This window comes from Phycodurus eques, chromosome 4 (assembly GCF_024500275.1).
Source record: "Phycodurus eques isolate BA_2022a chromosome 4, UOR_Pequ_1.1, whole genome shotgun sequence".
Classification (NCBI taxonomy): Eukaryota; Metazoa; Chordata; class Actinopteri; order Syngnathiformes; family Syngnathidae; genus Phycodurus; species Phycodurus eques.
In genome coordinates this window covers 5711531-5727579 of record NC_084528.1, presented here as the reverse complement: position 1 = coordinate 5727579, position 16049 = coordinate 5711531, and the positions used below count along the sequence as shown (strand labels likewise).

Here is a 16049-nt window from a genome sequence, read left to right as displayed (position 1 = left end):
TTTCTTAAACTTGTAGATATCCATATTACAGTAATCAAATCCGAAGTGACAAAAGACTAATTTATGTTGGCAGAAATTATGTACTTTTGAGTCAGAAGAGAAACATTTAATTTTAAGTTTTAACAATGTTGACTTTTCATATTTTTTATTATTTTTGCTGCAATGCCTAGTCATACTTTTGCCATTCAAGCAAGTTAGAAATATGCTATTGGAGGCCAGGCACGTCTCTTTGGGAAGTTGCAGTTTTAAGACCAGATGTCCCAGAAGAAACACATTTCTCGGGAAGTCAATTACAGGTAATTATATAGGCTGTGGCAAAAAGATTTGTAACACATGAGTTTTAGCTGCTCAGAATTAAGGGTAAATATCATACAGTGCCGGTGGCTACTGCTTGTTGAATCAGGTTTCAAGAAAGAAGCAAATTGAAACTTGGATTTTGTGCCCATACAGAGTTGACCAGCACTGGTGAAATGCAAAGTCTCAATACAAAAATTTTTAGCAGATGTTTTTATTTATTCAATAGTTGAAGCTGAAAGAAGATTTTTTTCCAAGAATTGCAAATGACAATTGGACAAATTATTCATGAGGTATGTACACCCATGAGACATAATTTGGAGTAAGGACCAATTTATAGCAGAAATTCATCCAGTTTGAGGAATTTAAATTAGCTACTACTATTGATGTGTCGGTTGTGAACAGTCCTGTTCTTATCCGACACTTTGAAGTTAACGTGAGGAGCCAGGTCCTGATTGGAGGCCGAATGTATTATTTTTTTTGTTCTCGTCTTTTTTCTGTTAAAGCTGCATCCGATTGTCAAATATGTGTGGCGGCATCTGTTTCCAGACACTAAAGCAGAAGGGTGAGGCAGGAGTTTATAGACACAAAGCACAGTGAGCACACAAACTGCAGCAATGGAGAGACATGAGCGCGAGAGCATTGCTATGTAGTGAGGGACTACACACAGCTAAGGTGAAAAAAATCAGCGTTGAAAAATGAAGTAAAATTTGGACACATTTTAAAGTTAGTGGCTGGGAGAGGGAAGTCTAGGCGTCCCTGCTAAATCTACTGCCCCCGCGACCCGACCTGGGATAAGCGGTAGAAAATGGATGGATGGATGGATTTTAATTCATAATTTACGTTTACTGAGGTTCCATAGAGCCAATATTACATCCCAAATACTGTAAAACAGCTGGTTTGGGAAAATATGGCGACTTTAATGACACCTAGTCTATGTAATCCACTTTAAAAGGTGGAAATGCAGCAAAAAGATAAGCTAAGAATAAGATAAGAAGTGGATATGTATGTTTTTGGACTAGCCAAGTTAATTTCGAGACTTAAACCAAATATAGCACATATTTTATAACATGCTACCTGTAAAGGTTGTGCCAGTGAAGGTCTGCCAAGCAGGCCTTAGGAGATGTCTTGTTCTTTTTCAGGCTACTAACTAGTTAAGATTGGATCAACGACACTGTTGTAGAAGTGCACACTATTTTGCCTCAATTCCTTCAATTTCTTTTGCCCTGTCGGGTACTCCCCCGCCTATTCATGTACAACCCCAATTCCAATGAAGTTGGGACGTTGCGTTAAACATAAATAAAAACAGAATACAATGATTTGCAAATCATGTTCAACTTATATTTAATTGAATACAGTACAAAGACAAGATATTTAATGCTCAAACTGATAAACTTTACAGTTTTTAGCAAATAATTATTAACTTAGAATTTTATGGCTGCAACACGTTCCAAAAAAGCTGGGACAGGTGGCAAAAAAGACTTGAGAAAGTTGAGGAATGCTCATCAAACACTTGTTTGGAACATCCCACAGGTGAACAGGCTAATTGGGAACAGGTGGGTGCCATGATTGAGTATAAAAGGAGCATCCTTGAATTGCTCAGTCATTCACAAGCAAAGATGGGGCGAGGTTCACCTCTTTGTGAACAAGTGCGTGAGAAAATAGTCGAACAGTTTAAGGACAATGTTCCTCAACGTACAATTGCAAGGAATGTAGGGATTTCATCATCTACGGTCCATAATATCATCAAAAGGTTCAGAGAATATGGAGAAATCAGTCCATGTAAGCGGCAAGGCCGAAAACCAACATTGAATGCCCGTCACCTTCGATCCCTCAGGCGGCATTGCCTCAAAAACCGACATCAATGAGTAAAGGATATCACCACTTGGGCTCAGGAACACTTCAGAAAGCCAATGTCAGTAAATACAGTTTGGCGCTACATCCGTAAGTGCAACTTGAAACTCTACTATGCAATGCAAAAGCCATTTATCAACAACACCCAGAAACGCCGCCGACTTCTCTGGGCCCGAGCTCATCTAAGATGGACTGATGAAAAGTGGAAAAGTGTTCTGTGGTCCGACAAGTCCATATTTCAAACTGTTTTTGAGAAATTGTGGACGTCGTGTCCTCCGGGCCAAAGAGGAAAAGAACCATCCGGACTGTTATGGACGCAAAGTTCAAAAGCCAGCACCTGTGATTGTATGGGGCTGTGTTACTGCCAATGGCATGGGTAACTTACACATCTGTGAAGGCACCATTAATGCTGAAAGGTACATACAGGTTTTGGAGAAGCATATGCTGCCATCCAAGCAATGTCTTTTTCATGGACGCCCCTGCTTATTTCAGCAAGAAAATACCAAACCACATTCTGCACGTGTTACAACAGCGTAGCTTCGTAGTAAAAGAGTGCGGGTACTAGACTGGCCTCCCTGCAGTCCAGACCTGTCTCCCGTTGAAAATGTGTGGCGCATTATGAAGCGTAAAATACGACAACGGAGACCCCGGACTGTTGAACAGCTGAAGCTGTACATCAAGCAAGAATGGGAAAGAATTCCACCTCCAAAGTTTCAAAAATTAGTGTCCTCAATTCCCAAACGTTTATTGAATGTTGTTGAAAGAAAAGGTAATGTAACACAGTGGTAAACGTGACCCTGTCCCAGCTTTTTTGGAACGTGTTGCAGCCATAGAATTCTAAGTTAATGATTATTTGCTAACAATAAGGTTTATCAGTTTGAACATTAAATATCTTGGTTTTGTAGTGTATTCAAATAAATATAGGTTGAACATGATTTTCAAATCACTGTATTATGTTTTTATTTATGTTTAACACAACGTCCCAACTTCATTGGAATTGGTGTTGTATATTTTTAGGGCGGTACCTATTCTCTGTTATTCGCTGAGAAGTTCGCCTATTTGCCGTTTGTGTGCTCTTTCTGAAACATAGTTCTGTTTTTTTTATTAGACTAGGCTTTGGTGCCATCTCGTGCCATCCTGGTGCCTAGGAACTAAGTTGGCGTGTCACATCTTGACTGAGAGAGAAGCTTTGTATGTCATTGAGGAGCTAAGGAGAGAGCCTCCTTGTCTCTCTCTCTAAGGGGAGAGACAAGTAGGCGGAAGAAATCAAGAGAGTTGTCACACTGGGGCTTTTCAAAGTCAAATAATCTGTAAGCCATTTATTTTTAATTGTAATGTTACAAGCTGAATTTGATTATATTAAACTGTTTGGGGATCATAGTTTAGGTGTATATGTACTGTTTGAACTATTAGTATAGGTAAATTATAAACCCTCTTGGGGGGAGGGTCAATTAAAGTGGACCCCATACTGTGGTTCAGGCGCCTGCGGATTCACCTATTCGTGGATTCCTTTCCCCCAATTTGTTTTAATTGTTTTTTTCAATTTTCTTCTTTTTTCTTTCTTTTTTTGGGTGGGGGAGGGGGGAACCAACCCTGAAAATGTTCACTGGCAGTAGTACATCCCTGCTTATTCAAGCGGTTTTTGGGTTTACAAAAAAAAAAAAAAGTCCCCCCCCCTCCCCTCTCCAGTGCAAATGTAATGGACGTCAATTATTCACAGATTTTTGCGATTTGTGGTTGGGCCCTGTCTCTATACTGTATTTAAATTTTAGGTCTTCAGATCAGGTTGTGTATAGTTTTTGGATATTTATTTTTGGGTGTTTTTGTTGTTTGATTTTGTAATATATAATAAAAAATTGGCCATACTGACAGGAGGCACAGCAATTTTACTAGCACATTTTTCTTGCTCTATAGTTATTCTTGACATCTTGGGAAACTTCTCCAGATGTTGGAAGATGAGGTGTTATCAGCAGAGATAGTGGCGTGACAGCAGCTACAGTGGATGATAACACTCCCAAGCAATTTATATTTCTTTACAAGACAAAGATAAGGTTTTGCTGAGTAACGTTTTTCCTGATTTTTGGTTCTGTGTTTGCCTCATGTGGGAGTTTTAGCCCTGCTGAGTGCATTTGCCACTGCTGTGGAGCCTCTGATTGATGTATTGCTTCAAGACAATTTGGGGAGGTGCCTCTAAACATGCTCTTGGTGTTATGGAGCCTTTTCTTCGGTTGAATTCCTTCCGAAGTGTTTTAAGCTCTATAAACACTAGATAGTATCCATCTAATGTATTTGCTAATAATGTGATTCTGGGATCCACCTCCTTAAATTCCACCAAATCAAAATAGAGCAAAATAAAATAGGAGCTGCTGCAGACCTAAAATATAAAGATTAAATGTGACTTTTGGAGAGACTCTGGTCTGCTTCCTGAGCGCTGTCGAGGTGCCCTTGAGCTCAGGCACTGAACCGAAGAACTGCTCCGCGGTGTTTGAGTGATTTATTATTCTTTTAATTTCGATTTGCTCTTCCAAGGCCCTCTTTCATTACGTAAATGTTTTCTCTTTTTGTACCTTTTTTATATTTCATCTTTTGTTTTTGGAAGGGCCATCTCAAAAATGCCAATGGGAGAACAGCATATTAAGATCTTTCCTGTCAGCCGCTATAGTCCTAGTCTCCCTCGACAGAACAAGACCAAGACCTATTTGTGCTTGTAAATCTCCACTTACAAGGGGCATAAAAGACAAAGGACAAATGAAAAAAGTAGAAGAAAACAGCCTGTGGGAGTTTGCAATCAGAGAGCAAAAACTGGTTAATCTCTGTCCTGTTACCATCCGGAAATCTAGTCTTTGATTCTCCTGCTTTCAGGCAACAAATGGCTCACAGAGATTGCACTATAAATCCATCTGACCATCAGTTAAACTCGGCTTTGTCTTCAGGGAAGAGGAGTCAGAAGCTGAGAACATGGAGCTTTGAAGCTTTCCTATTCCTATAATTCAACTTTTTGTGATTAAATAGACGTATAGATAGACAAACAGACAGACATTTTTTGTAGTTTATTTTTGGGACGTATCAATTGAATAAAAAAAAAAAAAAAGTGGAGTTTTCAAAAGACTGCCTTTGAGAATAATATTAACAATATATAACCTTGGATTTAATATAAAGTAAATTACTATTTTACTTGGAAAGTGAATAAGTCAAACAAATGTTTTCTGGCATGAATGTAACAGCTTAAAAAACATAATCATTTGTGCTTTATCAGTTTCTCCCTGATTTAAGTTGTAACAATTCCAGAATGATCCATTGCTCTGAGCATGTTGGCATTCCAGACTGATTTAAAGCATATGCAGACGTGAATGCAAAGCAGCATGTCATTCTACCAGAAAACAGTGTGCTTAGCTGCCCTTGCATTTGAGTCAGGTGATTCTGGTGTAACACTGCTTTGTCTTTGAAGTTTAATGAAGTTTTGGGTTCCTGGTAGGATGATGTTACTGTTGCTCCTCAGACACAGGAAAGCAGCCAGGGAAAGAAATTAAGCCCAGCAGCTTCCTCTATCCATTGAGTCAAGTGGTGATCAATACACTCTGGACAGGATGCTGCCACTGCTCAGCTTAATCCTTGCTTTCAGCCCTTCCGGACTGTCGCAATTCCTCTTTGGAGTCTATTACTTGCTTTCCAGGCCTTGTTGGTGATACTGCAGTCTTGAGGTCATAATTTATAGATAATGTTTGCTGTATTAATACTTTGCTGAGGACAAACTGACTGGTTATTGTGGTGTATATACACATAATTGTCCCAACTAAAAATTGGGAAATGTTTCCATGAAAGGTTTGCCACTGCTGCTTACAGATGTGAATGCAGCCATCAGCTTAAGGAAGTGGAGGCCAATGACAAAACACTCACAAGCAATGGAATTTATGGAGATATTTTCTGAAACCTAGGGAGTTTGTTGCACTCGATACAACAGATTTGGACTGCCTTGCCAAGGATGGGAGTCAGAGCTATATGCCTATTATTTGTCACGCAACATGAGTATAAAGCGTGCACTGGAAATGTGATTTGACTTTGTTGCCTTTTCTGGATTCATAACATGTTTTGTCAAAAATGCTTATAAGGCCCTGTAAAAGGTTTTGTGTGTAGTTGGGATGAAGACACCCTGGAAATAGATTGTTTTACAGGTCCAAGATGTTTCAAGGACACAATTGATATGTTTTGTTTACCAAGTATGACAGTTTTCCATTATTAACGTGAGTTTGATACTACCGTTATATTTTCAGTACTTCAGTTGTATTAGAACCTGGCGGATGAAAGTGCGGGAAACATGAAGTTTCATCCATCTCACTTGCTTGCTAAATCCTCCAGCAATTTGGCATTGATATTTATCATAGATGAAAAGTCTTCTCCCATTTCTTTCTGTTTGATTTGCTGGTTTTAGAACATTAATACTCTCCAAGAACACACATGACTTTGCCGTGCCTGCCTTCCAGCTGTACCTCACATGTGCAATTAAGTTGTCGAAGTAGCCTCGGCCACTGCTTGTATTGTTCTTGGTGGTCGATATGTTGTACAAGGGATGCTTATAGCTTTTATTATGTGCCCAAAACAGTGTATACAATAATGACTGAATGTAAGAAAGTGCGACCATCACTGTTGTGAATATATATATATTGTGTATTATATCATTACTATTTCTAAATATTTTGAATTTCCTTTGATTGGTTAGAGTATGTATTTCATTTACACGTTTGTTTGTTGTTATTTGGATTAGAAATCAAGTTGCCCTACATGTTGGAATTTCCCATTGCGGATTGTGGTTGATTTGACAAAGATGTATGTGTTTGTGTATATATCAAGGGTATGTATTGACTGTTATACTACTGTATATAACACATTGCAATAATCAGCATGAGGGGATAGCAATGCCGGCACAAGCAGCATGCTTGTGGTTAGTTGATGGAGACATCTGACGGACCAGAGCCTCTTAGATCTAAATTTGGAAAACATTCTCCTGTTTTCTCTTTCTATCTGTGAGTCTCCTTCACTTTCTCCCTTTCACTTTCCTGTACTTGTTGCCATGTTGGCCTCTTCACAATAATTTCTTTTGTCTGTTCATGGTGCAGCCAGTTGTGTGAGGTTCAGTAATAAGAAAGAAACATGACTAACATCAAGAGGTCGCAGAAACATCATGACAACTTGTTGCCTATCCCTTCTGGTATGAGGGAAATCATGTGTTTGAATTTGAGACACTATGATTTTAAATGGGACATATGATGAAAAAAATGCTTTTTAATTAGCAACAAACAATATAATAGTTCCCCAAAATGGTCTGTCAAAATGCTTAGTCTGGTTGGAATGGCCACTTCAACCTGAGAAAAACACATCAAGTATTTTGAAACTCGGATGATGGTAGAAATTGAGTTTTTATGTTGGAAAAAAATAATTGCCTTTTTGGGCAACGTTTTTGTGCGATGTCGACGATTGAAAATCTGGTTAAAAAAACTGCTTTGAATTAGAGTAAAACAGTGTTACTTCATTATATTTCTCCACGGGATCCCCTCGGAAGAGCTGGAAGAAGTGGCTGGGGAGAGGGAAGTCTGGGCTACCCTGCTAAAGCTACTGCCCCAGCGACCCTACCTCGGCTAAGCGATAGAAAATGGATGGATGGAACATATCCCCTTGACCCTTTCGTTTCGTCCGCTACTTGGAAAACCCCTTTTCTGATTGGCTGACAAGTTTCAGTCAGTTAAAAATATCCACCAATAAACTTGTATGGGCCAAAATTCCAAGGGGTTCTCCAAGTTGACGTGCCAAAATTACCATGACATTTCAGATGGCCTCACTTCCACTAAAAACTCGAACTAAATAGCGCAAGATGGAGCATTATTTGTGAGAAGAGCAGTGTGGGGACTAGAAGAGGTCATGTACTTTAGTAAGACCGCCCCACGAATGTATTACTTATGGAGGATTTTAGCAGCGTTTGAAGTTCTCATTCCATGATTTTAAGAAAATTTTACAAGGCTGGCAAGCACTTGTCGCTTGTATATGAATAGTCTCTGGAGTGCCTGTTTCACCCATCCAGTGCCAAATTAAACCAACCAACCCACCGAATAAATCTTGTTTGCTGTGTATTTCTGAAAATGCGTCTGTGAGCGAGCCATTTGGAATTTACCCTACTGTGATGTAACAGAGGTGTTATACCAAATGTGTCCACCCACGATTTGGCAGCTATGCTGGGCGAAGATCTGCCACTTTTACGCAGTCGGAAACACTATGCCAAAGCAAAAACGAGCTGAATTGAGTTTTGTTGGATGCACAGAGTTGGATGTATTAGCAGTTGCTACCAGTTTTAGCTTTTGATATTTGGGGAACATACTTGATTGCTCTGTGAAGTCGACTTGGTGGGGTGTCTGCTGCATGCGCCACATTCACGGATGTCTAATTCAGTGGCTTGGTGATGAAATGCTGAGTAGGGAAATAGATGCCGTCTTTGTCGGGGCTCGCATGTCCTTTGCTTTTCACACTCCCTTTTTAGACTTTGGGCTCGACATTCACCCCCACCCAAGAAGAGCTAGCTGGGGTCATCAAGAGGGCTAAAGAAGCCTATGCAGAAAAAATGTAATGCCACTTCACCTCCAGTGACCCTCGGAGCATGTGGAAAGGCATCAAGTGCATCACAAATTGCAACACCAAGGATGCACAATGCCCAGAAGACCAGATGCCCTTAACCAGTTCTATGCCCGCTTTGAGGACCACAACGTCACCCCCAGCCTCAGTGCCAGACTCACACCACCACCCGATGACATGCCCCTCAGCATAACCCTAACAGACGTGAGGAAGACTCTGCAAAGGATAGACCCCCGCAAGACTGCAAGTCCTGACAACATCCCAGGGCAGGTACTGAAAGACTTTGTCCACTAGCTGGCAGAAGTTCCAACAGACATATATAACGCCTTGCTCCAACTAGCGTCTGTCCCAACCTGCCTAAGGACTGCCTCCATCATCCCCATACCCAAGATCCCCACACAGTGACAGGTCTGAATAACTACTGGCCAATAGCCCTCACTCCAATAGTCATGAAGTGCTTTGAAAAGCTCATCAAGGCACAGATAAAAAGAAACGCTCAACTGATGATGCTATCTCATCAGTGGTCCACACCGTCCTCACTCACCTGGAAAGCAAGAACTCTTACGTTCACCTGCTCTTCATGGATTTCACCTCTGCCTTCAACACCATCTTCCCACTGACCATGGTGAAAAACTGGACATTCTAGGGCTGCGTTCATCACTGGGGAACTGGGTCCTGGACTTCCTGACCAACAGACTGTCAGGATCCACAACATCATCTCCACCTCCATCACCCTCAATACTGTCTCCCTCTAGGTCTGCATGTTTAGCCCCCTCCTGTTCACACTACTGACCTACGAGTGCTCAGTGAAATCCCACCACTCCAGACATCTCTACCAGCAGGTACAGAGAGAGGGCTCTCTGCGTATCAAAGACAACCCATCCTGCAGAACCCTCTCTTTCATCCACTCCGCTTGGACAGGAGGCTACGGAACATCCGATGTAGGCCCACCAGTCTGAGAAACAGCTTCTTTCTGGAAGCTGTAAGACTACTAAACTCAAACAGTGGTCTTTTGCCCCGACATCAACCCCCCCATGCCTATTAATCCCTATACGATGAACACTTTATTCTTTTCAACTACAAAGGACGAGTGCTGGGAGAATGAAGGGCAATCCAATCAATATTTTAATAATCCTTAATATCACAAAAGGTGATCATCGATTTTATGTTCCATATTTTTCGCTACTCCGGGTGATTTTGTTACACCGCATGACTTCTGCGGTAGCTCTTGCTGCACTGACACAACATGGAGAAGATGCTAGCGACCAGTGAGTCAGAAATAGTCCAAAAAAAAAGAGCATAACTTCTATCATTTGGAAACAACCGCAGTCTGTGAAACGTGTATGAAAGATGTTACGACAAAGACAGGCATATGTGTGTAAAATCACCTGAAGATAAAGCACTTTATTGAGTGTGATGCACGTGTCATGCTAAAAGAGCCGCGACTCCCTGTGCCGCTGCATTAACCTAAACAAAACAACGGCATAGTGATAGCGGAGGCAGTTGAAGTGCTTTTGTTTTTGTTAGCTCCGTGAACGGGGCAGGAAGATAACAAGATAGTTGTTTGCAAATCATGGACGAGATACAAAGTGTTTCATGGGATTGTTTACATTAGCATTAGCAGCTAGCCTCGTTGCATGAGTGATCAGGAAATAGTTTCACAGTGGGCGTGCCATCGCTGTCTTGGCTACCTGTTCCGTACAGTCTGGTTTGGTCAGTGTGGCATTGTCAAGAATCAGTATTTCTCTTTTTACTTGCTTCATTTATAGATCAGCACACAATATTCATTTGGCGTGATGTCACATAAAGCAAATCAGTTTGGTCTGGTCTGGTTTTATACATTTATAAACTTTGATACAATAAATATTGGGTCATATGGACATTAGGGAAAAAAATTGTGATATCAAATGTAGGCCATATCTCCCATCACTACAAAGGATCATGGAAATATGTAAATATTATGTGCAATTCAAGCCTCTGGCATTTTGTATAGTCGTTGCAGCCAAATCCTTGCTGCATTTGCACCATTGCAAACATTCACAACTGCAAATAGGTATTAGGTATTATTTTATCTTATTTCTTTTTCTATTTATATTTCACAATGTCTTGAGACTTATTGAGCTAATTTGGGACCTTGGGTATAAAATCTCCTGTCATATTACACTGGGGAACACAATTTTTGTTGCGTTAGGTCTGACAGCTGTTTTTAACAAATTTGTGGGTGCGGAATCCAAAACTCATCACGTCAAGTTTTTGAACAAACTGAAAACAAAGTGCAACAAAGGAAATATATACCTTAGTAAATAAAACATTAAGATGGAATAGTTGCAAGCTTTGAAAACTAAACTGCATGAAACGAAATAGAACTTACAACAGTATACCCATGGTTACAAGGTTAAGAGAAAAGCCAGCCCAAATCCTCTTAATTCCTACTATGCTAGCTTTCTGCTTGCAGATATTGATAGTACTGACCTATTGAGAGCTGCACACACCTCTCACCGCACTGTCTCAATTGTGACTGCACAAACAAATTGCCACGTAGCTGTAGATGAGTCGAATCAGTAATCAGCTGGCAAGTCTTACTACAGCTAATCAGTGGAATTTTGTCTATCTGGAGGGTAAGATGTGGAGAAAAAACTTGACTGCAATTTTGGAATGAGCATGCAAATTTTAGTTTTAATCAGCATAAAAATCTAACTCAACAGATTTCTTTTTTTCAAATTGTTCCCGTTATTGACAGTGTTTTCCACAAATACATTTGTGCTTGGCCGCAACAAGTGAATTTTGGCCGCCACTAAAAGATTTAGCCGCTATCTCTTCGTCCTCGTGCTGACTGTCACGTATGATTACACGCCGGTCAGTAGGTGGCATTATGTATTACCTCCGCCAAGAGGCGCAACTTGGTCTGCCGGAGAAGAAGTGGCTCAAGACGAAGTGAGCCGACAGCGTGAATCATGAGGGACACGAACAGATGAAGATAAGAACGAAGGTAAACAAGAAATACGATCACACAAAAAAAACCTCGCCAAACAAGTCCAGAAGTTTAGGCAGGTCAGATTTATGTTATATTAAGCTTTCTCTTTGTTAATGATTCTAGAAGCTAAACCATGAAAACTTCAGTGCTCCAGCGAAGAGTGCAAACTCTGCAAGAAAATTGAACACTTGTTACTTCATTTGTTACATACGTTATTTCTTATTTATTTCAGTAAGCCATGATATTTCTGATGAAATGGCCTTTGTTATTTGGTGTTTGATATTGCACTTTTCACAAACTTTAAAATTGATGCGCAAAAAGACATCCCCCCCCCTTTCAGCAACGCGCCCGCGCGGGCCAGCCGGTAGATGCCCACAACTGCAAGTAGATTCTGGTCCTGTGGGAAACACTGATTGGTATGACAAATAAACTCCTTGAATCCTTGAACTCCAAACTCGCCACTGGCACAGAATTATATGGGGCCATTTGAGCACTGCCTCACATGTATTACTACCCCCTCAAAACAGACTAATTTCAACAAGACAACAAATAGGCGGTGTGAAATGTGATATATTTCTTAATACTGAATACAAAAGCATGCCACACGTTAAGACGCGTGGACTGTTTTAGATTGTTGCTATGGAGAATATGCAAAATGGATTGTATGTCTCCTTTACAGTGCTATAAAAAAGTATTAGTCCGCTTCTCAAAATCGTATATTTTTTCCATAGTTTCGCCACTTTAAAGTTTAAGATAATCAAACAAATGTAAATATCAGACAAATATAACCCAAGTGAACTTCAAATTCTGTTTTTAAATGGTGATTTCATTTATTGAGGGGAAAAAAAACCTCTTCAGTTACCTGGCCCTATGTGAAAAAGCAATTACTCCCCCTGTTAAATCATGAATTAAATCTGGCTAATCACAACATTTGGTTAGTTTTCACTGATCACACCCAAGCCTGATTACCTCCAGACCTGTTCAATCAAGAAATCACTTAAACAGAATCTAACAAAATCAAGTCAGACAAAAGATATAAAAAAGCTGCAACAAAGTGACATGATGCAAACAAATTCAAGAACAGTCAAGAAAAAAAGTAATTGACATCTGTGAGTCTAGAAAAGGGTTACCAAGCCATTTCTACAGCTTCAGGATTTCAGCGAAAAATAGAGAGTCATTTACCGTGAAATGGAGAAATTATGGAACCTTCTCAAGAGTGGGCAACCGACAAAGATTGCTCCAAATGCACAGCGATGACTCATCCAGGTAGTCACAAAGGAACACAGGACAACTTCTAAAGATCTGCAGGCCGCCCTTGCCTCAGTTGAAGTCAGTGTTCATGACACCACACTGAGGAAGAGACAAGGCAAAATTAGGCATGCAGGGCAGACTTGCGAAAACCCCTACTGACCAAAAATAACATAAAGGCACGTCTTACTTTTGCAAAAAACATCTAAATGATTCCAAAGACTTTTGGGAAAATATTATATGAAACTGACATGATGAAAGTTGAGCTTTTTGGAAGGTGTGTCTCGTTACATCTGCTGTAAATGTAGCACAGCATTTCAGGAAAATCATACCAACAGTCAAGCATGGTGGTAGTAGTGTAATGGTCTTGGGCTGCTTTGCTCCTTCAGGACCTGGACAAGTTGCTGTGATTGATGAAACCATGAATTTCCTGAAGGAGAATGTTCGGGCATCAGATCACGACCTCAGGATGAAGTGCACTTGGATTCTGCAGCAGGATAACGAGCCAAAATAAACCAGCAAATCAACTTCTGGGTTTGGAGTGGCCCAGTCAAAGTCAGGACTTTAATCTGATTGAAATCCTGTGGCATGACCTTAAAAAATCAGTTCATGCTCGAAAACCCTCCAGTGTTGCTGAAGTTCTGCAAGGAAGAGTCGGCCAAAATATCTCCACAGAGATGTGAAAGACTCATTGCCAGTCATGGAAAACCATTGATTTCAGTTGTTGCTGCTGAGGATGGCCCAGCACTATATGTGTGCAAATGTTTGACTTTGAGACTCCGTTTTGCAGATCTCACTGGAGTTTGCATTTTCTCCACATGCTTGTATGGTTTTTCTATTGGTATTCTGATTCCCACATCCCAATAACTTTTTTATTTTTTTTTTATTTTTATTTTTTTTTTTTTTTAAAAGGTTAATCGAAGCCCCTAAGACGGCACGGTGGAGGACTGGTTAGCAAATCTTCCTCACAGTTCTGAGGACCGGGGTTCAAATCCTGGCGCCGCCTGTGTGGAGTTTGCATATTCTCCCCGTGCCTGTGTGGGTTTTCTCCGGGCACTTAGGTTTCCTCCCACATCTCTAAAACATGCATGGTGGGTTAATTCAAGACTTCTAAATTGTCTGTAGGTCTGAATGTGAGTGTGAATGGTTGTTTGTTTTATATGTGCCCTGCGATTGGCTGGTGACCAGTTTGGGGTGTACCTCGCCTCTTGCCCGAAGATAGCTGGGATAGGCTGCAGCACGCCCGTGACCCTAGTGAGGAAAAGCTGTATGGAAAATGGATTGATGAAGACCCTAAATTCCCCATAGATGTGAATCTGAGGGTGAATTGTTGTTCATCTGTTTGTCAGCACTGGGGTTGACTGTGGTTTGAACTAGTCCTGAGTTTACCCCTCCGCTCGCCTGAATATAGGCTCCAGTCACCCGCTATCATAAGGAGGACAAGCAGTATCGAAAATTGACTGTTTCATTATCACTTTAGCTTACAGGGGTCTTTCTTTTCACAGATATTTTTGAGTAGAAACTTAAACTCATACAGTATCTTTAATTGTTGTGTAATGCCTATCAGTCTTCATAACAATTTCATTAAAAACCCATTAGTGGCATTTTGTTTTGTTGAGCTCACCGATGGGTTTGAGGCCAAGGAACATTAAAAAGTGTAATATGATTCAAATGCGATGAGCTCTGTTTCACTCCACCTACATTCCAGTGGGTTAATCCTCAATGGGTTAAGCTGCCCCAAAAGGCACAAGTGAAGTGTAGAAAAAGTGTCCACATGCTGACATTACATTATCGACATTACTGTATAAAAAAAAAAAAAAAATCACTTTTTTTTTTTTTTTTTTTTTTGGTGGTGGTGGCTACAAACAATTTTTTTGAAAGTTAGTGTTAAAGTAAGTGTAGATCAAGTGTAGTTCAAATACTTCTATTAACTAATATCTGACAGCTTATGTGTATAACTCGGTCGTTATAAATGATGATTGGATGATTGACTACATTTGTTTAACCAAATGTGACCTAGTATATATGATTAGAATTGTAACCGTAACAGGAACTTCTGAAACACTTTTTTTTTTTTTTTTTTTTTACCCATAGCGGGGATGCATTGACCACTTCTGTTACATTAATTCACTTTAATTGAAAACAATGTCCCCCTTTTTTTTTTTTTTTTTTTTTAAACATACATGCAAATCAGTCACCTTTCGGCGAAATTCGCTGTTTCGAATTCAGGCCATTTCCGTGAAGCGTATCAATCTGATTAATTTTTCTTATGGGGGGAGGGGTGGTGGTCGCGGTCGGTGAACGTCAAAGGCTGTTTCGTACTTCTTGAACGGATCCAGTCCACACATCCACTATCCACACAGATGTAATTTCTGAATATTACTCCGGCGGACTAATATGCGTACGCATTGGCGTGAGGTTCCGCCTGTGCGCTCGGGAGATGGTTTGTTTGTCACAGGAGTTGACGAAACCAGAAAAAATACTTCTGCCTCATTCTGCTGTTAAGAAGTAACGGTACTTTTACTCGGTTACAATGGTCTAAATGTCGCTCGTGCCTTTTATTGATCAATTATTATTATACGAAACCCGTTTACATATTTGGAAATGAATCTGCAAACACTTACTCATGTGGGATGACATGGCATTTCATCAAAAAACAGCCGAAAATGGCTACTCAGTCTACAGTCCCCTCCAAAAGGTATTGGAATGGCAAGTTCAATTCCTTTTTTTTGTTGTATTCTGAAGACATTTTGGTTTCAGATCACAAGTTGAAAATGGGTGGGTTCATACAAAAGGTGCTCTGTCCTGAGTCGTTTAACACATCTAGATGTAAATACCATGAAATAAAAGTTGGAATTCTGAACTTTTGTCTCATATTCATCTTTTGATCTGAAACCCAAATGTCTTCAGTATACAACAAAAACAAAGGAATTTACCTTGCCATTCCAATACTTTTGGAGGGGACTGTATTTTTGGGGGTATTTTTGGCTTCAGACATCATTTGTAAATCCATAACTATGGAATAAGTGCCAATTGTCACAAGATTAGCTAGGTCCTTTAA

At 40.2% G+C, this 16049-nt stretch overlaps 1 protein-coding gene across 10 annotated transcripts in view; it reads left to right on the top strand.

Moving 5' to 3' along the window:
• LOC133401149 (intermembrane lipid transfer protein VPS13B-like) overlaps window positions 1-16049 on the top strand; it is a 482547-nt gene that overhangs the window by 7975 nt on the left and 458523 nt on the right. The window contains exon 1 of one of the 10 annotated variants that reach the window (XM_061673723.1): window positions 11726-11755. The exons of the other annotated variants lie outside the window; for them this stretch is intronic. Coding sequence (XP_061529707.1) covers window positions 11738-11755 — 18 coding nt within the window. The 5' untranslated portion in view covers window positions 11726-11737. Of the gene's footprint in view, window positions 1-11725; window positions 11756-16049 lie in introns of those variants that run through there. 10 annotated transcript variants of the gene reach the window in all.